Genomic DNA, 26056 nt, shown 5'->3' with positions numbered 1-26056 from the left:
TTTTTAAATGACACTGAGAAGTCAAATAATTTTATAAACATTAGATTGTAATGGCAATACACAAGCTGTTAATCTGACATATTATAACTAAATCTCACACATATTTTACAAGATACATTAGGAAAGTAAAAGTCATGATAAAACCAATCTGTAAAATAACTTGATCATGCACAAGAGCATGATCAATGATTGCTTTTATCAGGACTATTACTGCATAAACCATGACAGCATTACATGATACAGCAATACCAATTTCCATAACACATTTTAATTCATCCCAAATCAACAACAGACTTCACCTTAAAGAAAATCAGATTACAATTTCAAATCTAATTTAAGGAAATCCAATTTTTTTCAGACTTTGATGCTCTCCATAAGCCTCTTTTTAGTTACTCCATAATTCTAGGATATCTTTAATTACTGCTTGAACCTAACCAAAAATCTGAACAACTCTAGCAAAGACCTTAGTTTCTCTACATTTTCAATTCATAACATTGGTCAGAGAAAAGCTTTTGCTTATTTCTGTATAGCATTTCCAAACTTAGTTATTTCTGGATCTTAAAATATTGAATTTTGAAAGAATCACTGAAGAAAATTGCAAAAATTTTTCATTTGTAGAGAGGTCTAAATATATTTACTAGATCTCTTTCCCCAGAATAATGAATGTAGCTTTCATGATCTGATTATTTCAAGCAAAACATACTCTACATATCCACCACACAAAGAATGCCAAACACCAATCAAATTAAACATGTGTTAGGAAATCTTATATATCACTTCAAAATACCCGGTAATGCTGCAGCATGGCTTTCTTTTCTTGGAGTGTATTGCGTAATTCATTATCATGCTCTATCTGACAACCCATATCTGTGACCCATTTAAGAAGCTGATCGTAGTTTTCATCAAACGTTGACCACTGCATGCGACTGCTCTCAAGGCTTCTCTGGGTGTCATTCAGGCTGTCGTTAAATAATTCCCAGTTTTCCCTGAGGGATCTGAGTTCACGACGTATCATTTCCCGACCATCGTTGGACGTGTTAGGGAAGAGTTTCTCTCCGGATTCCAAAGCAGCATTGAAAAGACCAAGTCCTTCATCTTTGCTCTCCATCAAGTCCTGCAATAACAAATGCAATTTTTCAATATTTTTTTTAACAAGTAACAATTTATAATACATTTGTATGGATATACAGTATCAACAAAAATTTTCAAAAAGATTTTTTTTAAGTTTACAACTGAGTGGCATGAAATATAACAGTGTTGTACAGTAAAAAAAGGAACAGTATTTGCTGTACCACTTGTATGCAGCTTGGTACTTGAACTAAAAGTTATTTCAACAGGGGAGCATGCCTAACCTGCAAGTTCCCTTAAATCTATTCTCAAAAGTAAATCCTTACCTCTACAGCCTGTAGTTTTGACTGTAGTGTCTCCTGATCTGCTGGTCGGTCCTTGGTCTCCTCCAGCTCGAGGTGAGCCGATTTCAGCCACTCCTCGCAGGCCCTCATCCTGTGCTGGTAGTCCTCCTGATCGTTCACATTCTGGTCACAACGCTCAACTTGTTCCTGTCAGGGGAGAAAATCAGAGTACAAGGCCTGCTCATCCTTAGAAACTGAAAACTAAAGACTTTTACTCATAGAATGATGGTTTATACCTTTACTGTGGCTGCTAAGGTTTCGTAGCGATTACACAGCTGTGTGGCGTAAGTCGCCGCTCTGAGATCCCCACTGGATTTAGAGATACTCTGGGCCTCATTCCTCAGATGGTCAAATTCGGGTTTATGATTTTCCACATCCATGTGTATTTCCTAGGAATTGTGAAAAATAAATTTATTATTTATGGAATACAAAAAAGTAATTTTAAAGTTTCCTAGCAAACTTTTCATCCACATGCATGTTTTATTCAGTCCTTTTCTTTCTGGCTCTGAATGTGCGACAATGTCTTTGATACATATTGTTTCAAGGCTCCATTCCAACTTACTGTGAAGAGCTCTGATTGGTCCACTTTACTGGGAAGATCTGGTTTCAGTGTGGACTCGTTCCTGACCTTGCCCTCCGTATCCTTCAGCCATTTGGTCAGTTTCTCGTACTTGTTGTCATAGGCTGACAGCTGATCAACAGATCCCTCCAATTTCTCTCTACAAAGACAATAATTATTTAGAATATTTCACTATGTTGTAGCTCTCACAAAATTAAAATATCATTTCTCTCTACAAAGATGATTAGAGTTATGTAGAATCTTCATGGGGATTTGATGCAAAATCTCCAAAATAACTTGAAATTTAATACTTTTATAATTTTATTTTTCTACAATCAATAATCCTTTAAAAACATTTCAATCCATACTGATAAATCATATCATAAACAAGGATATAGCTAGAAGTAAGGCAAATTGACCCTTTTCCACTGATTCCCATACTAACCTTGTCTTTTCTATCAAGTCCATCAGTTCATTCCAGTCTTTGTCGGCTTTCTTTTTGTTTTTTATTGTCTTTAGTTTTTAATAAAATGCTTGCTTGTCATCTATGTGTTTCAGGACAGATTTGCCCCAGCCATTCCGACTTTGGATGCTGACAAATCTTTCTTCTTCTTTCCCTCACTGACACTCTGCATTAGGTCCTGAAATATTTCAACATAAAAATTTTGAAAAATTAGCCTTCAAATTTTATTTGTATAGAATTTTTCTATTTTTCTTTGTCATTCTAATCTAAAACTTTGTATTCTGCTGTGCCCTCATTAAATCCACTAGGACGTTGCTTTTATTAAACCATTCAGTGCACCTTTTCCAATTTTTCTTTGTTACTATATTTTCCCATAAATTTCTTAATGAGGATGTTGTTTTTATTATTCTAAAATTGTGCTCTTATATATAAACCAGCTGCATATAAAAACCAAACAAATCATAAACTATCCCAGGCATTACAAAATTTATACTCTTGAACTCACTTTAATGGTGGCAAGTTTGGCCTCCATGCTGTATCGATCCCCAGCGATATCCCCGCACCAGGCCACCTTCTCCTTGGCAGCATTGATCCACCTCTGCTCCTGTACCTGCGCGTCCTGGCAGTGCTGCTCCAAGGAAGCCTCCAGTAGGTCGGCTATCTTGTCGCCGCGGTTCTGTACGGCCTCGAATTTCTTCATCAGTACCACTGCATCCTTGGCCAGATTCTGGGTTTCGGCTGATGGGTATTTGTCTTGTAGTGATTTAGTTTTGTCTATTAGAGCCTTGAAATTTTTATCTCTAGCTTTCAACTCTTTCTGGATTTCCTGAAAGAAAATTGTAACATACTGATGTAAAATACTGTACTGAACTTAATACTGAAATGCATTTATTTTCCATAGGTTTTTTAATCTTGGGAAAGGTGAAAGGGTTGTCATATAAAAGAGATTGACTGTGCCACACTATAACATGTCCATTTAAAGACTTGCATAAATATAAGAAACTTCAGAAAATGAAATACTCTTCAGCCAAATCAGTCAAATATCAAATTAGAATTCAGCATTTTTGGACGGGTATAAAAGTATATTTTGAAGACACGGAATCCCTACTTACTTTACATTGATTAAGTCTTTTGACGATATCAGCGTCTGTCCCTGATACATCGTCACAGTTCCCTAGCTTGTCCTTCATCTGGTTCAGCCATTCCGTCTCTTTCTCCATGACCTTATGAAGGCTTTCCCTCTCATCAGAGAAAGTTGGCGATGACGTTTTCCAGCTGGTTGGCCATGTTCGTGGCTCGGTCAAACTGCTCCTGTAGAACCTCCTGAGATTCCACCAAGGCTGGAATGGGTTTGTTGTTGTTTAATTCTTCTAAGTCTTGCATCTTTTGTTGGACTTCATTCAAAACATCTGCATAGTATGGAGACTCATCCTAGGAGAAAATGATTTATTGTATTTAGTATGATATTGAATGTAAATTCTGATTTGATTTATTCAAAATCTTATACTTTCTGGGCGGCACCCATTTGTTACCCAAACAATCTTTTTCAGGTCTATAATTTAACAATTTTATTTAAAATATACATGTAAATAAATTTGATTTCAACTTAACAAATGTTTGATCATGTTAATATCACTAATTTTCCAAATTACATTTCTTGGCTAAAGATAAATACTTGTTTCAAAAGTTGAAGTAAAAACAATACTACATGTATCAATAGTTCAACAAATTAAAAACATACTTTGAATTTCACAAGACAAGATTCCACACTAATAGCATCTTCAAAGTTGTTGAGGCTGTCGTCCAGCTTGGTTGCCATGGTATTAAGCCAGGACTCCACTTCCTCCTTACCAGACTGGATCTGATCCCAGCAGATCAGCTGAGCTTCCAGGTTCTCTTTGTGCTGCTCAACCACCTACAAAATAACAACAAACTCGTAATTAAGCAGGGGCATTCAGGCTTTCCCATCAATAGAAGAAGAGCAATAATTTAATGTACGTCATCACTCCCATCATTCATATAAAATTTTCTTTAATTTTCTTCAATTTTTCAATTTGTTTAAGGAACATAACTTGATAATAATAATGTTCTTTTAAACAATTAATTTCATATAGGAATAATTATTTTTTTATGAGAGTTATTTCTCTTATCAGAGGGCCAATGAACATTAATGTTTTACCTCACTGGAGGATTCCCATTGGTGGTTGATAGCATCCAAGTCCTGCTCTAGAACAGACACATCAAAGTTGGGAACGTTTTTCAATTCCTCCAACAGCTGTAGACCTCTGGTGTTCATCTGATCCAGCTGTGACTGGCTGGCATGTAATTCAAATTCTGCATTCTATTTTAAAGAGAAAAGAGCAACATTACATCAAACCTGCTTATGGCACCAAAAGAATCATTCCATTAAAACTACCCCTTATTTAAGGATTTTATCAACTTGCCTTGTGCTGGTCAAGGCTTCTTTTAACGTCTGGTTGAGATTTGCAGTTGATTTCTTGGTTGACTTGTGGAGCCACTCCATCCAGCACACGGCCAACATTCTGCTTGGCGTCAAGGTACTGTTGCCAGAGATTGGCTGTGCCGCTGTATTGGAGGTGCTTCTCTCCCAGTAGAGAGGTGAGGTGTTCCCAGGCCTTGTTGATTTCCGATAGATGACCTTGGACGGTGGGTCCCCTGGTGGTGTCTGACTGCATGATTTGGCGGCCGAGCTCTCGCAGTTGTTCATACTCCTGACTATGGCTGTACAGATCATCTCTAGCATCCTTTAAAATTTTTAAGGAAAATAAATACATGAATTAATATTTCATAATTGTAGATAGCATCAAACTTTTCGTAAAACATTTTTAATAGTGTCAATGAATTTCTACAGCATTATGACCTAGACTTTCAAACCATATGATCTTGTCTAAATATCATACAACCAATATTCCAAATTAGAAATTGTGAGAAACTGTGAGTCTCAGTATTTTAAGTTACCAATGAAGTTAAAGGGTTACATATGATTTATTGCACCCGAAAACTAAAATGTTGACCAAAGCCAAAGGCCGCGGTCCAAAATAACGTTGCCCAAATCTTATTCATTATCACCCATCAGACCACTCTTAATATGAAAAAGGTTTATGATTTAAAAGAAATTTTATAATTACCTCAGTCTCTCTCACAAGTTCCTTCACACCTTGAAGACTGGAAGTATTTACTGCTGCCCCGCCCACTCTCTCAGCAAGCTCCTGTAACACCGCCAGAAGACTGTCCTTTCTGTTTGCGAATTCCTCCCACAACTGCGACAGCTCCGACAAATGTCCCTGCTTGGTCTGAACATTGACACACACACTGTCACACATGGCCTCCAGATTCTGCAGCTCTGAGTTGAAATGCAGTGTCCTCTGTGTAGCCCGGTCCTTGATGACCATATGAGCTGCGCCCATCTGATCGTCCAGCTTATTGGCCTGCTTGCTCCAAGGTAACATGGCTTTGCGGATGGCTGCCACTTCTTTGTTTATCTTTTCCACCTCTTCCTGCTGTATGTCAGGAGAGGCCAGTTTACTTTGTAAGAGTTTTAACTTTGTCTGTGTGTCTTTGTGATCTGCTGCATACTTGGACCAGTTTTCACAAATTTCTTCACGGTTTTTCATTAGATCGTCCAGTTTGCTGTAGTTGGCCATTACATGATCGTAGCGATCCCTCAGTATGGCTGCCTCTTCTTCGGGACAATTCTGGATGAGATCCTTGAATTCCTGGGTTAGTTGAGTGAACATTGGTTCATGAGCTTCACTGTCCTCTTTTAGAGCCTAATGTAAAAGAAAAACAAAGCAACACCATTATTGACAAATGTATATGTACAATGCATTTCTATCATCCATCCACTTTCAAACAAGAGAGATGTGGAATGTAAGTTTCAGGCATTAAGCTTAATCATCCAGAAAAACTTATTATTTTAAAAGGCTAAATAAAATTGAAGTTACGGCTCTCAGGCCACCTGCATCCGTTCTGAGGTAGCCACATACCATTTGTCAATGTTTAAAACATTTGTAAAATTACCTTTAACTTGGCCTGCATATCCTGTACTTCATCTGCATATATTTCATTGCCAGTATCAAGTTTACGTTGTGACTTTTTAAGCCATTTCTCAAAATCTTGGAGTTGACCGTAAAACTGCTGCCTGTGTTTGACAGCATTGGATAATACTGCCTGCCTCTCTGCAGCATTCTCTACTGTATCAGCATATGCTGCCTTCACAGCATCCAGCTTTGACTTCAAGGCTTTAGCCCCCTCTGGTGAAGCATGCTGTTTGACTTGTTCAAACTGTCTTTGGAGAGCATTTAGATGAGGTTGCTGGCCTTTGATCTCCTCTTGCAAATTCTGTGAATAAAAAAGAGGAGGATTTGTTTTATATACGAAACAAAAGGTTAAAGACCCATATCTTTTCTAAATGACTGCAATTTTTCCATCAAAAAGCTTATGTTAGGACAGAACTAGAGGCTTAATTGCCTTAATGATAATTTCTTTCTAAAACTTTGCCATTATTGAAATTAAAACTTTTAGTGCAAAATTTTACAAAACTTGACAATTTTTAAGGGAAATAATACCATTAAGAGTTATCTCTCTTATCAGAGAAACAATGCATCTTCAGATAGATGTGTAAACAACTCGTAGTGATATTACCTTGCAGAGTGCCAGCTCATGCTCCAGAACTTGAACATCAGTGGAAGCCACGTTGGGTTCTTCAGCAAGCTTGTTCTGAAATTTCTCCAAAATCTCATCAAAGTTGTTGATTTCTTGATCAAAAGCAGACCAGGCACCGTACATTTTATCTGCTTTGTGGCTTCTTTCCTCTGAGTTGTTAATGATGTTGTTCCAGCGTTTCTGCAAGGCTTCAATGTCTCGCTGCATGTTGGGTTGATCCATTAGGTAGCCTGCCTCTGTGTTTAACTTCTCAAACACTGGAAACTGCTCTTCACACTCATGGAGGAAGGCCTGAAAACCAAAATCAACATCTTTATACTGAATTCATTAACAAAAAATTTTGATTTTAATAGTACAGTAAAACACGTTTAAAATGAACTGACCAGATTGAACAAATTTGCTTTGTTATGAATGTAATTCGTTATTTATATCTACTTAGTTTACAAACATATTTTAAAGTCAAAGGGAATGAAATCACTTTTATGTACAAAGAGTAAATACATTTAAAGCATGTTGGCTATAAACATGTTTTACTGTATTATCATTCAAGAATGAAAGAGACAAAATTGATAGAAATCTCTAACCTGATGAAGTTCATGAATATCCTTAGCTTCCTCCACAGAAGAACATTTAGGAAGTTCAGTGGCACAGTATTTCTCTGCCTTTTCTATCCAAGGCATCAGTTGCTGATTGAGATTCTGGTACATCTGCCAGTGGGCCACACTTCCAGTTAGAGCAGAGCTTCTGTCTTTGGCACGAGAACACAGATTTTCCCATTGCCTTCGAACACTGGATAATTTGGTTTTCAAGGCTGAAGTTTCTCTGGAGCGGAAGTTTTGAGACATCCCCCTAGCGTCTTTTTCAAGGGTTTCCAAAGTAATGTGGTTATCAGCCACCTCTCCAGCTATTGCCTATAATGAAGCAAAAATATGACTGTAATAAAATAACCACTAGCAGTTCAGGTCTAAGGCCTTTGAGTATTTGTAACCTGTGCACTTTCTTCAGCTGTCAGTTATCCAATATATTCATAAAAAACATGCTCTATATCAACAGGTATATACTGCTAACTTATTGGGCTAATGTTCAAGAACTACATGTATCTATGATCGTAACTTCACTGTATATTTCCAGGTAACAATTATCTCACAATACATACTGTCGCTTTTTGAAGTTGTTCCTCAGGAGAATCAGATTTGTTTTCATACACCTCGTTTAATTTAGCCTCTTTTTCATTCAGCCAATCACAGAAATGATTTAGTCTCTTGTAGTATTCTGTCCACTTAGCAATGGTGGCTTCCAGATCACTGAGTTTGGCGTTGAGTCTGACAGACACACCATCCAGCCGTTTATCGATGTCCGTCATTTCCCCTTTGAGAGGCCCCCTTCTTTCCTGGCTAGCACCACTACACAGAGCTTCGTTAAGTTTCTGCATATCTGACAAGCTGCTTTTTAATTTATTCAGCTTCTTTTGTAATTCCTGTGTTGAAAGAAATGAAAGATCATTTAATGAAGATCGTTGCATAGTATTATTTGAATTATTTCTTGAAGAAAATGTTAATGGTTTGAAAACCACAAGCGTCTTCATGTTTATCTGAATCACATTGCTATGATTTTATTCAAAATGAACTTGCAATGAACTCACAGTTGATTTTTTGGCTCCATTTTGCTTATATTGTCACTGGACAAATTTAAAATTACAATTTAACAGAAACTTTATGATTTTTTTTCTTTAAATATGACTGTGTCTGCGTGAATTTTAAATCGGGGCAAGTTTTTATTTACCATACCTTCTTAGCTTTGAGGTCTTTTTCTGCCACATCTTGTCCGGTGGTGGCCGGGGGCTTCTCCAGCTCTTTCTCAGCCTCCTTTAAGTATTGGAGCAGATTCTGTTTTTCTGCCTCATACTGCTCCCACTCCTTTACTTTTTGCTGTAACAAAGACAAAGTGACTTCATGATAAATAGATAACTATTTTGTTTTTGAAGTATATGTAAGAGGTTATAAAATCTTTATCATAATTTTGTTACCTAATAATCTTTCCTTGGTATCAACATTTGCAATTTACATCCATTCACAATTGTTCTTTAAAATTACTGCACTAAAAATATTAAAGGTTTCCATCTGTTAAACCCCTCCCCCAAATCTTGGAGAGAAAAAAAGTCCTTATGATGATCTCCCCCACACCCCAACATTCTTTTTAAAATTGGATATATCAAATGCTGTTAATTGTTTGTGAAATAGGTAAAATTTCTTACATTTATAGATAAAGATTGTTTACAAGAAACCTGTTTACAAGAACCCCATACATTTTTTTATTTACATTTATCTCAATTCCCTGTTTTGAGCCTAGTTATATAATGTCCTACCTTGAGTTTTTCATGTTTAGCCCTGGCTTTGTCGTTGGTGTCCTTCCATTTCTTGTCCAACTCGTTCACCTGTTCAGCGACAAACTTCGGTGCGTTCTTTTCCTTCTGGAGTCGTTTGCCAGCTTCTATGTCAGCCTGAATGTTGTGCTTCTCTGAATCCAGTTTCATCATAATATTCTACAGATAGAGAGAACTTACTACATTAACCACTCAATTTCTTGATCCTATAATCTAATCTGATCAGCCACCTATAGGCACATCTCATAACAAGATCGGTGCTGGGTAGTATCATAATGTATCAACACAGTCAATCAAAGCTGCCAAACATACACAGAATGAAAACAAACCCTATCAGCTATAAACTAGAACTGTCCAATCAGGACAAAATACCTCCCGCTGGGTTTTTCAGAAGTAAGTTTTTGCATAATAAAGATATGTATCAAACACGAATATAAAATTTTTCTTCCAGTGACCTTGAACTTCCCCAAATGACCTTGGGTCAAGGTCATGACACACCCTTGGGTCATAGGCAATCTTTGAGTGAAATAAGAACCTACCAAGTTTATCAATAAGAAAGATATGGACCGGACAAATTATTAAATTTTTCTTCCAGTTACCTTGAACTTCCCCACATGACCTTGGGTCAAGGTCATGACACACCCTTGGGTCATGGGCAATCTTTGTGTGAAATGAAAACCTACCAAGTTTATCCTTAAGAAAGATATGGACCGGACACGAATTATTAAATTTTTCTACCAGTGACCTTGAACTTCTCCAAATGATCTTGGGTATAGGTCACGACACACCCTTGGGTCATGGGCAATCTTTATGTGAAATGAAAACCTACAAAGTTTATCCATAAGAAAGATATGGACCGGACACGAAATATGAAATTTTTCTTCCAGTGACCTTGAACTTCCCCAAATGACCTTGGGTCAAGGTCATGACACACCCTTGGGTCATGGGCAATCTTTGTGTGAAATGAGAACCTACCAAGTTTATCCATAAAAGATATGTGTCAAACATGAATTTTGAAATTTTTCTCCCAGTGACCTTGAACTTCCCCAAATGACCTTGGGTCAAGGTCATGACACACCCTTGGGTCATGGTCAATCTTTGTGTGAAATGAGAACCTACCAAGTTTATCCATAAGAAAGATATGGACCGGACACGAATTATGAAATTTTTCTTCCAGTGACCTTGAACTTCCCCAAATGACCTTGGGTCAAGGTCATGACACACCCTTAGGTTATGAGCAATCTTAGTGTGGAGTAGTAGATTCTAATGTCCCTCTGTAAGAAAGATATGGACCGGACACGATTGCACAGACAGACGGACAGACGGACAGACAGACAGACGGACAAGGTGATTCCTATATACCCCCCCAAACTTCGTTTGCGGGGGGTATAATTAACATAATTTTTAACTTCATTTGCAAATGTGCATTTTCTAAATGAAATCAAATTTGAAAATCCCTCATGGTTTAAGCATGTAATGATTTATGTTCAGTAAGTAATATGAATGTGAACAAATTCTTCTTTTTATTTTTAAATTGTCATACATTTTCTAATAGATAAGGTAGCCTATATTTACCATTCACATATCTAAGCATGTAATGAGTACAGGTAATTTTTTGCTACTGAGTTTGCTTAGAAGTTGGATAAAGTAGACAAATACATTTATAACACGTTAGATTTTGATGAAAATCTGTATGCATATTTCATCTGACCACAGTAGAGTATATGATATAATCAAAATTAATGCTTCTATTTATACAATTTTGCCATTTGATATGTTTAGATATGCCATATTCCTGTAATCCCACTTTTTAACAATTGTTAAAAAAAAATTTCAAGCAGCTGAGCTGTTCTGGTCAAATGTGACCCCTTGAAAGACACCCCACCCCCTTTTTTCATTCTTTTTTTTACAGAATCTAGAAATTTTAATGAGTTAAGGTTTGATTGTTAATGCATGCTTTGTCAAATAAAAAAAATCTTAAGATTCTGTTTAGAAATAATTATAGGCTGCACATTAGTAAATCTTTCAAGGGCCATTCCTTGTTAATATTCCTGAACCCTTTCCCCTAAATCGAGCCTTCCTGCCCAACACATGCATGAAGTGAAATGTTTCTAAGATGAAAAAGTATGCATATATGTCTTTTTATCTTTCCTAATTTTTTACCAGATTTGTTACCAAAAGATTCTTGACACAAAGCAGAATGCTTCTTTAATACGCTAACGGAATAGAAAAATTCTGATCCTGAAATCTTGACATCCAAGGCATTCTAAATTAACTGCATTTTACCTTTTCACTGATTAATTCAAGAACCCATATAATTAAGCAAAAATATATTTTCCCCATTTGGCATTTCCAAATGGCCATAACTGTTAAAAATATGCATAATAATATGAAGTGCAACTTGTTCAGCCTCTCAAAATTACATAGCAGTGTGCAAGATTGCCTGTTATCTATGATATTGTTTATTTTATATACCGGTATTCTGAAAATTTTTTACTTATTTTTACTTGCTACATTCTTTCACACCACCCTTAAATTTTTCATATCAGAAGTTCACTCCCTTCAACCCTGTAAAACCAAAAGCAATATCTCGTTTTTCTTATAAGAAATGTTTTAAAAACCCATCCATTTTCAAGTCATTTCATAAAAATAAACTTCTATTTTTAGCAACCCCGATGGCAATTTCATCATGGTACTCTTAAAATCAACCCTTGATGCAAATATAATCATTCTAATCTTAACAATTCACTCACTTATTGCACAAAAAGCAGAGACTGTTGAATGGACACAACACTGATAGCCACATATGCCCCCCCTTTATAATGCCGAGGGCACCACAAATAATTTGATTTTAACACCCCCCCTTTTCATTTTTGGTAAGTAACTGATCCAAAAACCATGTTTTTTTTCTACTTTAGTAAAAAGATCCTCAACAAATCATCTCTGCAGAGAAAAGCAGTCAAGCAACACACCAAATAAAGAAAGGGGGAAAAAATAGATGGTTAACAGTGAGTTGGTAAAAATATCATGAAAAGACAGTCATATATAGATACTCCATCATTGCCTAACTCATTATTGTTTTTCCCATGCTTGAGGTGCATTTAGTAGTGTATCTTTTTTTCAGCACAATATCAAATCAACACAAGCTCCTTATATAAGCAAGACCTGGACACTTACAGCACATATCACCAATCTACTCTACAGGCAAAACCAATCAAGTGTCCAGAACTTGCTTGTCAGATTGTAGAAAGCAAAATGGTCGTAATTTCAACTTAATTTCAACTTGCATCATGACATGTTTTTTTTGGTTTGTTTGTTGGTTGGTTCCCATCATACTCATTATACCATCTCAACCCATTTAGCACCCTCTTACTCAAAAATCAGAGTAGACCTTGAGATATTGATAAACGTAAGATTAGACAATACATGTACCTTAACAACAATTTTCTTTACAAAAGTTATATCAATATTTTTGATATTTATCAATGCAGTCCTCTTTTTTCAAAATACCGTATGTATGTACCAACTATGCAATCTAGTCCAAATTTCTATATAAATGTACCATGGTATGAGTTACTTGTCTGGAAATCAGTTTATAAAGGCGATCAAGTAATCCTCCCCACCCCGTTTATTTTCCAATTGGTTAACAGGTGCACAATTGGGTTAAAAGGAAAATGATGACAGAATTTCCCAAAATCCAGTTCAACACATCTTGCTTTCTACTTTCACAACATTGTTATACATGCATCAGGAGCTTTGTGTTCAGAGATAAAAAAAATTTGAATTTTCGCACAACAGAATTTTGTTTAAGCAAGGTAAAAATTTGAAAAATCAAAAGACACACTTCTGAATACAGGAGAGGTAAAATAGTATAAAAACAATAACTAATATGCAATGTTTCACCAAATAGTCCGGTAAAATACTAACATAGCCCTGTATGAAGAAAAACATGAAAAACATCAGCATTATTTCAGCAGCAAAGGCTACCCATTCAACTGCCTATTAATAAACATCTCCACAAACAAACTATTCTATTAAATCACTTACTCTAGCTATACAGCATTGGCAGTTAAATTCAGTTATTAAACTACAAGTAATTTCATTTCTAATCTTGTGAGCCAAAAAAATAAAAATAAATAAATAAATATCTAAATAAATAAACAAAAATATTTGTAACAATATGACATGGCACTGAAACAGTAGACTATCTCTACGTATTTAATTACCTCATGTTCCTGTAGGTACGCCCTAGCGTCCTCGAGTCCATCGATGCTTGGGTCATCGCTGACCAATCTCTGGGTCTCGTCCAACCAATGGCTGCGCTTCTCCAGACCGTCCCTATAGTCGTAAGCCTTGGAGAAAATGGCCGACTTCTCGGACACTCTATTGAGATCTGGCTGCAGTCCGGAGAATTTGGCCAGGAGGTCTTGTAAGCGTTTCTCTTCGTGCTTAGTGTCGGTGTCTCCGTTGTCTTGTAGAAGTTCGTTCAAGTTTTCTTGTAGCCACTTCGCGTCATCTGACAGTTTACCCATGTTTCTTACAGCTCTCTGTAATTTTCAAGTATTTTGATAATCATTAATATTACACTCATTCAAATGTTTCTTTCATAATATATTTCTACATGTACATTTAAAAATGTGCACAAAAATTTTACATTTTATCTAAAATGACCTCTTTCAGCAAAAGTAGTTTTTTTTTTTTAGAATTTATTTTTTAAATTAAGCTGTTTTATTATCACAGAACTTAATAAGGATATAGCGTATAACCCACTCTGCTCCAAAAAACTTACTCTGTTAAATTCAACTTCGTTGAGGTGAGCTAAAAACATACATGTAAACAGACATCATGTTTACAAGTTCATCGTGATTAGTGCTTTGTTTATAACCAGCTACATGGGATTTAACTAGCAAGTTTTTTTAATGCATTGATAAGTTTTATTGTTGTTTATTATGCTAATACAGTAAAAGTTGCAAATTATTTCATCCAAACTTGTGTGGTGTGATGTCACTGTAAACTTTTCCCGAAAGTTAAGCCTGGCATATGTCAATATAATATTGCATGTTTCAGTAATGGAATGAAGTCATGTGAGCTGAAAACTCACATTATACACGTAGATGAAGAAGCCTCTCACCTGATATTTAGCTTGTAGATCTTTGTATTCCTCATTAGTTAAATCTTCTTTCTGTAACTGTGTCATCAAATCCTGGATTGTGGCAACATTTGTAGCAAAGTCATCAAGTCTGTGAAAATATTGTTTCATAATTAGAACTTCATACATGTACATTCAAATTTGATGCCAATTAACTGCCTATCTTATTGAACTGCATAATATATAAATCAACCCAATCTGATTAAAAATTAGTTCCAAATCTGCTACTACTTCTCAAACATCTAACAACATCCCAGTTTGGGTCACTACAGGGTGACCTTTCCATAAGCCAGCGAAATCTTCATGACAGAAATATTAGCTGGTAGTTCAATTCAACTCTGTATGCTAATATTGCCTAGAACCCTTACTTTTGGTTGTATTCCTTCCATCTTTCTGGGAGCTGCTTCAGTTCTAAGCACACACTGTCCATGATGGACAGGAGTTTGTCCCAGCGAGCCTTGTTATCCTCGTATCTGTCCTGTAAGCTGTGATCTTTAGGGTCCAGCTTATTTAGATCCACCGCCAGTTTCTGCATCGTCTCGAGATTCTTGATGCAAGTGGGTCTAAAGGGACCTTCATTGAACATTTGCTGAATAAAGAAAGAAAAATGTGTCAATGTACATTTTGAAAATTAAATATCATGCAATGCATGTCAATGTAGCAAAAATATCATTTATTTCAATTTCTAACCGTGAGATAGATGAATAACTGAACTATTAAAAAAAAGTAAATTTGCTTCCTACTAATGTTATACATTTTCATACAAACGTGAAAAAGATATAATTGAAGTAAGCTTTAGATTCTTATTTCATTAATTTGCACAACAAATTTCTATTCTCTAGGGGGAGAAAAAAACCTACTCTGTGTTTCTGAAGTGTTGCCTTCACATTTTCATTTCGTTGAAGTTGTGCTTTTTCTTGCTTTAATGTCTCTTCAGCCTTTTCTACATTGGACACAAAATTCATTTCTGGCAGGAGGAACTCCAGCTTCAGTAGACACACTGGAGCTTCTGCAAGTATAGCCTACAAAAAAAAGAAGAGGATTATGGGTTATGGCTATCAAATGCACATCTTGAACTTTCCAAGAAACTTTCTATAGCTTAAATTCCTTTAAAATCTCCTCTCAAATACCAACTTTTAAATGGAAAAAAAAACCCCATAAAACATCATTTTTTTCAAAGCTGAAAAGCTGGAAACTAAAAATTTATAATTGTCCATGTTAGGTACCTTCCATCTCTCATTGATGTCAGCCATTCTTTCCTGAATTTCCACTTGATCACACTTCTCTAGAACATTCACAATGTCCTGACCCGCCTTCAAACACTCATCCTTTATCCTGTGGTCCAGTTTGTCAAAGAACTTTTTGTGTTTGCGGATGCAGGTTTCAGGGTCGTCGGCTTGGTCGTCCAGCACGGCCCTGGCCTGCTGTATCCAGGCGTCTACAGCTGCCTCCTTTTGCTGATAGACCCGCCATAACCGACAGAGATTCTCCAGCTTCTTCTCCCAGTCCTTAGCACTTCCTATACACTCCTAACAAAAGTTACAGGATAATTAAGTTTTACTTGTCATGGTATATAATCAAATTATACTGCAAAATGTAAGCCATGAACAATTTAATGCAAACAAGAATTTATAACACTATAAGAATTGCTATAGATCACATGTACAAGAAATATCACACTTTCAAGGCATCATTAATTAACACACTTATATTAGCTCTATGGGCTCTAAGAGTAAATATTTTAAAAGTATTCATAAAATTTCGAGTCGGGTACCAAAATTATACAGTACCTGAAATCTTTGATTGAGTGCAGACATGGGATCGTCCACTGGACTGAAATCTACGTTTTTCAATTTGGACTTTGTACTGGTCACCTTCTGATGAACTTTGTTTTTGCTTTCCACAATGGATTTCTGGTAAGTTGTTTCTTGAAAGAATGCCTTCAAAGAAATTAATGTTTTATCATCATTCATAGTCTGCTTTTATGGTCAAGATGAAATATATCAAATATTAAAGATTAATTTGTTTTTCTGTAATTTTTTAACTAAGCCAAGATAAAGTAAAAACACAAATACTGAGAGTTAGCTCACAAAATGATAAATGTACCTCTCACACAAAATATTTCAAATTATTGGTAAAAATTTTTCTTTGATGAAATTGCAGATTGTCATATTAGTACACAGTATTTTACTTTCCAGTCAGGGACCTATATCTTGTCAAATTTACATTGGGTCAAGATCAAACTGTGTTTGCCAGGGAGGGGGGGGGGGGTCATAATGATTACAGCCAACATACCTTATGTTTTTCTAGCATCTCCTCAGCTCCTTTCTGAGAGCCCTCCATTTTGTTGGCACTGAGTATTTTTTCTCCTTTATCTAACCAGATATTCAGATCCGAGATGCCTGTTTCTAGGGACTCTACATTGGGAAGCACGGCTTTGAGGTATTTGATGCGCTCTGGGATTTCCTTTCTCAGTCTTACTATGACCTCTTTCTGGATATTAAGAGTCTGTAACATTTCGTTGACCACATCCTGATTGCTGTCTTTGACTAGGGATTGAGCTGTTTTGGTTGTGGTTTTGAAATCGTTTTCCATTTCTGGGATTTGATTCCCACACATCTGCATAAAAATACACACTTATTATAAATGTAAATGAAGTATTCTTTAACAAAAATAAGTACCGGTATTTGTTTATGTCGATATCATATGCTCAGCAGCATGACTGTAGCTCTCTATAAAAATTTTGAGATAAATTCTATGCAAATAAATCAGAATTAAGGAAATGATAAATAAAAAATCTAGAAAGGATTAAGTAAATTACAATCAACACCATTGACAGGGTAGATATACATACCGTCATGTCCTGTAAATGTTCCTTTAGGTTTGAATGAACACAAGGTATCTGTTGCATCATCAACTCCTCTGCATTCTTCAACCATTCAGAAAGCCTCTCTACGCCTTCTGCATACTCCTGTCTTCCTTTTCCAATAATTTCCACTTTTTTGAATTCCTCGAAACTCTCTGTAACATTTTTAAATTCCGTATTCAGTAGAGCTAGAGTCTGTTCGATTTCCTCAGCCACCGGTTCACGACAGACACGGATGAGATAATTCCCTGATTCTGTGACCTGCTGAAGTTTTTCTTGATAGACCGGGATTTCACTGAAATGCTGCTGTTTTTCTTCGTTTGACCGGGACATCACCGATTCCCCCTCATTTATAAATGCTGTCAGTGTTTCAATGTTTGCATTATACTGTTTCCAGTTTTCTAAAGCACCTTCTAATTTGGGTAACACATTTTTAATGTCCTCGGAAACATTTTTCCACTGAGTCCTTTCCTCTTTAAGAAAATCCAATATTTGCTGTTCACCTTCTTTCCCTAGAAAACGAAACCAGTTAAGTGTTTAAAATTTGTAAAATTTCATTTAAAGACCTATTTACACTTTTCATTCTGTCAAATTAATCTCAATATAACTTAAATCTATGCCCACTGAACCACAACTCTGCCTCTTTGAACTGTGTAATACATGTATACTGTATCAAGTGTTACTTTATACCTTTTATACCTGCAAACAGTTTTACCCCATTTTAAATTCACCCAGCACATTTGTGCTAAAAAGTAAATGCTGTCTTTCTTAAATTTGCTTCAAATTTTATATTCACTCAGATATAAACAAGAGCCAACATTTCTCTCAGATTTTGACTTATACCTGCTGATTTCCTCCAGACTTCAGCCTTTTTGTCCAGCTGAGTCGAGAGCTGATTGTAATTGTTAAACAACTGCTGAGCATCCACAAAGTCATGGTAGTCCTCTAACAGCTGCTCCACTTCCTCCTGTTGACCTAGTTTCTCGTTCCAGATTTCCAGCTTCGCCTCTGCCGATTCTCTAAGGGCCATTACCCTCTGTTGATATTCCTCAAACTCTAACCGTTTTTCTCGTCGTGGATATTCCTTCAGTAGACTTGTCAGGCGACTGGCTAAGCTTTCCATCTGAGGTTGAATCAGGAATTCTCCCTCGTATTTTCCAGCTTTCTTCACTTGATAAAAGAATGTTTTCCAAGATTCTGCATCTTTGAAATATTCCTGTGAAAAAAAAAAACATACATATAATGTATACGAAAAAATATACATACATAGTATATTTAAGTTTTTTCAAAAAGGATAAACCTATCAGCATTTATCAAACTTTACATACATGTATGACTTATTTAATCTTCATTTTTAAAAATATTACAGATCACTTCAATACCATATCACATTTCATTTTTGCAGTCATTGAATTTTCTAAGGAAAACTAGAAATATTTTTGCATTTTTTTTGGTCATCTCAGCATTTCCCTTAGAATGGTTCAAAAATAAGAGAATCGATACTCTCTACCATTTGCTTCCTTTTCTTGATTTTAATTTCTTTAAATGTCCCCTTGATTCCCAATAGTTTTATCTCATCCCAAACAAGCATGTACAGTGTACATACCACAGATTCCTGAAGCAGTTTGGCTAACTGCTGTGCCAGATCCTGTCTGTCCTCCGCGTTTTCTGGCTGTTGCTCCAACACTTCCTCCCCCTGGTTTAACCAGTCTCCAAACTTTCCCAGCTTCCCCGGCAGACTGGCGTCTAACTTCCACAGCCACATTCTGGTTCGCCTAGCAGCACTGCACCATTTTGTGTTCAATTCCAGCCACATCGGTTCTGTGATTTTTAAGGCTTTTTTGGCCAGACATTTCTCCTCCAGTTTTTTATATACAGCTTGTCTTCTGTCAAGTTCAGCTTTAAAAGCCAAATAGTCCTACAAAACGCCAAGTATTTTTAACATGGACCTTAAAACAGCATAAAGCTTGTATCCTAGATCCTCAAGTTACTAGGATAAAAGTTTTTAAAGATTTTTCTCGAAAAGATTTTAGACATCAATCATAGATATAAACAACAACCTGTTAACTGACTTTGATGCTAACATACCAAATTCCTTGCAAGCACTATTGCTTAAAAAATTATCCCGTACAAGCAGTTCATTCATATATTAAACAAATATGGTGATTGAATATAAGTGACCAGTGGTTATTTACCATGTATTCCTGTTGCCTGTCAGTGACGGGCTGGTCCACTATCTGTAGGACCTCCTCAGCCTCGGTACTTAACCAGGTCATAAGGTCAGTGTAGTCATTCATCTCTTGCGTAGCAGGGTCCTTACTTCTTCGTCCCAACTGAAATTTAGAATAAAATATCTAAAGAACACCAGAATTTAAGTAACATTTTAAAATCTGATATTCATTTCAAAGTTGTTATAGGTATATGGATTCATTGAGAAATTTCCCATGTCATTTCAAAGTTGTCAATGTCTGAAAAGGCATAGGGTCTCAATAGTCGATATTTGTTATCTTATCAGGGGATCATATATATATTTACTCATAATCTTAATATGTTCATTCTCATTTATGGATCCCCCATCTCAAGTATGACCTTATATGTTTACTTTTGACCTTACTAAATTTGTTCTCACAGCTGGATCCTCTCTTCTACCTATAGGTGACCCCAACACACTCACTGTTGACCTTTCTACATTTAGTCTCCCTTATAGTTGGATCCTCCCCACCTAGAGGCAATCTTATAAATATTTACTACATTCATTTAGACTTACAGCTGGATCCTCCCCTGCCTCGGGGTAAGCTTTCAGGAACTGAGCCACATATGTCATCACAGATTTCTCATCAGGTTTCTCAACATCCACATCTGTAACAGGGAACAATTTAAATTTTTAGAAACAACACTTATTTATTTTATAGATGTGTCTGTAGACAAATTAACACAATGTAATTAGCACTTTCAATGAACAATACATAAAAACAGCTTATCTTACAGCTAATACACAATCTTACTGATCATATACATAATGAGTCTGAGTTAATGAGAATTGACTGCATTTGGTAAACCAGCCCCTAGACTTCCACTTACCCTCAGGATCTAGGAGTCTTGGAATCCCCAGGTGATCCTCAGCAGTGGAGAAGGCCTGTTCTAGATTGACGCGGGCTGACTGGTTCCTCACGTTCTCAAAGTCTATCAGATCTGGACGGATTGTGTGGACAATGGCATTGAAGGCTAAGCCATCTCGCCAACTTTTACCAAAGTCTTTGATTTCAATTCCATATTTCCTACAATATCACATGAAATGTGTCAAAAAAGACCTTGACAACCTATATAAAAAGCATTTTAAAATGACATTATTTACTAAATTTAACATCGAATCGTTTTGGAAATACAGTGAAACTTGGTTAATCCAGATATTGTGTATTCTGAAATCTTGCCTAATATGAACTAAAAAGTAAACTAAGTTGTTTAAAATGTCATCTGATCTGGAATATTGTCTAATCTGGCAAATTTCTTTGTAATCATGTGTCCAAATTAGACAAGTTTTACTGTATATGAAGAATTCCATACTTTGTAATTGCATTTCCTGTCCAAGCTAGAAGTGCCTTTTTGGCATTCATACGGAATTTCTCTAGCGCTGACATAGGTTTGTCTGGATCCTGATCTTGTTGAGCAAATGTGTCTTCAATCTAAAAAACGCAAATTAATATTATTATATCATTCTGAAGAATCTTCAAGAATCCATAATAAATTCTCAGAGTATTTTTTTCAAAAATATTCATAGTTATAGTTTACATTTTGTGACCAGCTTTCCAAATAATTAAAACTTCTGGTGAAATTTGATTCTCTTTATCATTTAGGAAAATAAAAATCAGTGAAGCAATATACTGGTTTGTATAAAACCACACTATATATTTTTTAGTCATTGTGTGCTTAGTAAATCAAACTAAAACTGTAGAAAGTACACAGAAAATTTTATTTTTAGTAACCATGGCAACACCGTTCATCAAAATCAAAAACCATTGCACATTTTATGTATCTTTGTGTTTTCCATCAGCAAATCAAACTAAAACTGTAGAAGGATTAGATTTGAAAGGAATTTCACAGAAAATTTTATTTTTAGAAAAAAATTCATCAAAATCAAAAACCGATTATTATTAAGTTAAAAGAAAATCAATGCTATTCATGTCACATGCATTCTGTAATCAGTACATATAAATATCGTAGAAATGTTAGAAGCCTCTGCTACACTGACCTTTTTCATCTCTAAGAATTTGAGAGCTGTAGATATATTGCTGACGTGATGGACTCGCTTCAGTTTTCCTCGTTCCATTTGCTAAAATAATATATAACAAAGGTTAAAATAATGTCAATAAACCTTAAGCTGATGATCAAAATTTGGTTGTTATGATCAACACTTAGAAGTACGTTTTAAAGGAATTTCAGTATATAAAGGACACCGTATGTCACTTTTTGGCTAGCCTGTGTGCCATATATTGTAAGGTACAAAATTGTAGGAGAAGCGTTTTGTTACAGGGGAAAGATTGTAAACCTCTTTATTTTCTTTTAAAAATCGTAAAGCCATTCAAATATATTTCTTCAGGAGTTTAGATTACTTGAAAGTATAAAATTATGGTCCATATTAATCCTGACAAAATAGAATGTCACAAATTATTATTTGTAAAATGATTAGCAAGTGAAAACTAAAATGCTTCTTTTTAACTTATTCATGTGAATGTCACATGCATACTGTACTCAGTACATAAAAATTTCTATAGAGGACTAAGCTATACTGACCTTTTTCATCTCTAAGAATTTGAGAGCTGAATATATTGCCTAATACCCCTGCACCACTAGTAAATAAACAAAGGTGCAATGGTAGGAACTAAAGGATCTGTGTTACTTTATGCTAGCCTGGTATAGTTACATACAAAAGAAGATGCCACACCTATTTAATTTCTGTTTTGTAAACTAAAAATTCACAGCCCAAACCAAAATGTTATTTGTATTGCATGATTCACCCTCCCTTAATTGTTTTCATTCTCAAAGACAATGATCCCAAATTCTTTTTGCTCCTGACAGAACTTTCACTTGCAAGTCCAGGGGTCAATGACACTAGATTAATGCAACAGAAAAGGAGAAAATGCATGGGCTGAACCAAGAATCAAACTTGGGTTCCTGCATCATTTGTCATGAACTCTACCAATTGAGCTTACCAGGCCGATTTCCACAACTCAAACCATTCTATTTACCAGGAAAAAATTAAAATAACCACTGTAAAAATCTTTGCTAACCAACTTTCCTAAATGGCCAATTTCCACAACTCAAACCATTACATTATGATTTACTGGTAAAAATTAAAATAAATTTAAAAATCTTTTACAGTAAACTGAACAGCATATGAAAGAAAATTCAATCAAGGGTAATTTTCCTATTTTCTCATAACAATTTAAAACTGGACCTTTACTTAAGTTGTTATAATGGTGACAAAAATATTTGTATATTTCAAGACTTCATTTCAACTTGGCTGCCTAAATGTGACATAATAAGGTTAGGTTATGCATCTATCAAACATATTGTTATTAATCTTAAGGGAATGAAACTCTCAGTACATATTGTGGGGTCTAATAAAGAGATACAAATAGAATTTCCACTATTTTCTTTTCAGTAAACTGAACAGCATATGAAAGAAAATTCAATCAAGGGTAATTTTCCTATCAAGGATTGACATATGGGGGCACCTTGTAGCAATCTCATAACAATTTAAAACTGGACCTCTACTAAAGTTGTTATAATGGTGACAAAAATATTTGTATATGTCAAGACTTCATTTCAACATTGGCTGCTGGCCTTCCCTTTAAACCTGAGGACAAGCCCGGACACATTGCGAAGTCTTATATATCTCCTGGGATTTAAAGTAGAGACAAGAAAATATTGGGCAAATCGATAAATCACCGAATCCATCAATAATCTGTTTATTACACATAAAGAATGCTGGGCTTGTTTGAATAACCAGATCATTCTGCATGTACGTATGCTTAAAATACAGCCACATACCATAGACCAATCTTTCAGACCCTGCGTACATGATAAAGGTATTCTGTGTATTGAATTTACAAGATGACAGCTATGATTCAATAAAGTACTTGACAATATATCATTGTTTCTGATTCTTTTAGTAAATAATTTACCACCAGCAGAACAAACAATGAGACCAAAGTTAAAAGAGCTGCACTGTTGAATTGTTTCACACTGGGAACCTCCAATACACTGAATTCCTACACTTCAAAGACGCCATAAAGTTTCAGAGAGCAATGAAAAGACTTAACCTTTGAAATATTGAAAGTATATAGCCATTCCATGTATGTGTGACAGATAAATAGATCCCATCCTTGTATATTACACTTTCAGTCCTTTGCTAATCAGGCCACTCCTAAAGAGCCACTGATTCCCACCCACCCTAAAAAAAGAGTGATATCTGCCTGTCCTCCACCATTCATATAAATCATTTACATTATTTTGCATAATTACTGCATGTAAAATAAGTATTGTTTCACAATGCTATCTTGTCAAATTTTGAAGACCATATTCTGCAAGTACAAGTGAAGATACGATCAATATAAAATTGAGGTCACTGTGACCTAATTTTTTTGAATGCATCAATTGACATCGCTGAGTTTTCTATTCCTTATACTAGCAGTGTTCAAGGTAAGTATGACTCTGCCTTTTCATTTATTCCAAAATAAGATCTTCATGTCCGTACATTGCATCTCTCTACACAAAGAGATGTACCACATTCAATGATGGGGGGTTCCTTACAAGGCAAAATGATCTTACATCTTGCAGGTACAAGACAGGTTTCAATCCAAGTAAATGAAAATTAATATTCAGACATTGAAAGATTCTCTTGGATGATACCAATTATCTTCTTTGAAACAGTCACAATTCACTGACTACAGGATCAAGTGCTTGTGCCATATCCTATTATCTACGACAAATCTTTGACATAAAATGCATCAATTGGCAAGTTATACTGAAATCAGACCTGAGTAAAGGATATGAAAGAAATAAAATTTGACTATGCATTCATTAGTTCAAATTGACCTGCATTTGGGCTGACATGCAATACTGCACCAAGATGTATAAAATGACAATCTTCAAAAGAACAACTTCAAGGACACCCAAAAAATATGGATTGAATGAATGTAAACAACTCTGGACATTACAATTGTGTAAAACATTCCATCAAGCAAAAAAATGAGGACATATTCTGAATTGACCTTTAATCTCCAACCATTCTTCTGGAATGAAATAACACATTTAAATCATTCCTATATCCCATATCCTAAAAATCAAGAATTGTTCTTGACAATTTTTGGCAATAAATACTCCTTTTTCTGAAATAATTTCAGGTTCTTTAATAGTTTGTCTAATTGACTATATACAGCCTGAGGTAAGTGAGATACGACCAACTTTTCTAAATAATGGCCAACTTTGCCCAAATATTTACACAAACTAACAATTTGTATTAAAGGGTTAACTGAAACAACTACAATAAAAATCTCTGCTTGGTTTTGCTTTTTTCCTACAGAGGCAATACTCACCAGTTTTTCTCCAGACAGGGCCTCTAGAAGAGACAGCAGGTACACTCCATCTTTTATGTCTTCAAATAAGTTCTCTACTTTCATGTTTTTCTAGAAGGAAAAATAAATGAAAATTCAAAATTCATGCCTTTGGTATACATGTATTAGGAATAGATATTTCTAAAATGAGTCCTTCATTTATCTTCTCAAATAAATCAATTTAATTACAATGCACTGTATCACATGTTTGGGTGGGGGGATATCTTAGAGGGAGGGGAAATAACTTGTACCTAGCTGTTCTCTATAACCTGCAGTTAATAGTAATCTTAACATCAAAATGTTTCAATTAAAATACAAAACTGTCAAATTGGACAAAATTTGTAATATTTATCTTATTTCCCTATGATGTTGAGGGCATGCAGGCTATAGTTTACTAGATGAAAACATGCCTCTAGGTGTGACCAACAACAATTGATAATGGGTATCGACTTTGATTGTAGACCTATAAATAGCTACAAAGTCATTGCCAAGAAAGACATAATTCATTACCCAAATTTGAATATATTATTATCCTGTGACCTTGACCTTTGAAACCTAACTTGACTTTAAATTATTGAATAAAAAACAAATTTTTGAATTAATGTCATTATTTATCTCCTCTCAATGTTGCAGTTTTTTCTGACAATTATTATGATGGATTGACTAAAAAACATCATAGCAAAGTCATCTATCACTATTTTTCTCTAAATAAGAATATATCAAAAAATTTCAATATATTATGTCTCTGGAAAAAAGCCATGTGTTAGCCTAACCCGTGCCCTTGTGTGTGTGAATTTCATAAACTCTTAATCTCGGTTTAAGAGTATACAATAAACATATAGCAAAGTGCAAGGGATGAAACATTTTTCTTCATTATGAATGTAATTCATTACCAGGTATATTTGTCAAGTTTCCCTGAATT

At 35.4% G+C, this 26056-nt stretch overlaps 1 protein-coding gene across 1 annotated transcript in view; it reads right to left on the bottom strand.

Moving 5' to 3' along the window:
* Positions 1-26056, bottom strand: part of LOC134252266 (muscle-specific protein 300 kDa-like) — a 133986-nt gene that overhangs the window by 94602 nt on the left and 13328 nt on the right. Inside the window, 35 exon segments of the mRNA XM_062734705.1 lie at positions 788-1114; positions 1395-1559; positions 1649-1801; positions 1975-2131; positions 2417-2541; positions 2544-2612; positions 2940-3260; positions 3547-3687; positions 3689-3865; positions 4176-4349; positions 4614-4775; positions 4879-5199; positions 5584-6225; positions 6476-6796; positions 7100-7411; positions 7705-8031; positions 8277-8597; positions 8908-9048; positions 9486-9662; positions 13730-14050; positions 14635-14743; positions 15021-15241; positions 15513-15674; positions 15879-16181; positions 16443-16592; positions 16948-17271; positions 17507-18030; positions 18362-18734; positions 19125-19436; positions 19714-19851; positions 20286-20377; positions 20600-20796; positions 21083-21243; positions 21705-21848; positions 25117-25206. Of these exon segments, the coding sequence (XP_062590689.1) occupies positions 788-1114; positions 1395-1559; positions 1649-1801; positions 1975-2131; positions 2417-2541; positions 2544-2612; positions 2940-3260; positions 3547-3687; positions 3689-3865; positions 4176-4349; positions 4614-4775; positions 4879-5199; positions 5584-6225; positions 6476-6796; positions 7100-7411; positions 7705-8031; positions 8277-8597; positions 8908-9048; positions 9486-9662; positions 13730-14050; positions 14635-14743; positions 15021-15241; positions 15513-15674; positions 15879-16181; positions 16443-16592; positions 16948-17271; positions 17507-18030; positions 18362-18734; positions 19125-19436; positions 19714-19851; positions 20286-20377; positions 20600-20796; positions 21083-21243; positions 21705-21848; positions 25117-25206 (8154 nt within the window).

This window comes from Saccostrea cucullata, unplaced genomic scaffold (assembly GCF_032062105.1).
Source record: "Saccostrea cucullata isolate Sc308-1 unplaced genomic scaffold, CSIRO_AGI_Scuc_v1 ctg130, whole genome shotgun sequence".
NCBI classification, from domain to species: domain Eukaryota; kingdom Metazoa; phylum Mollusca; class Bivalvia; order Ostreida; family Ostreidae; genus Saccostrea; species Saccostrea cuccullata.
The sequence above is the reverse complement of the archived record's forward strand: the minus strand, read 5'-3'. Positions and strand labels throughout refer to the sequence as shown.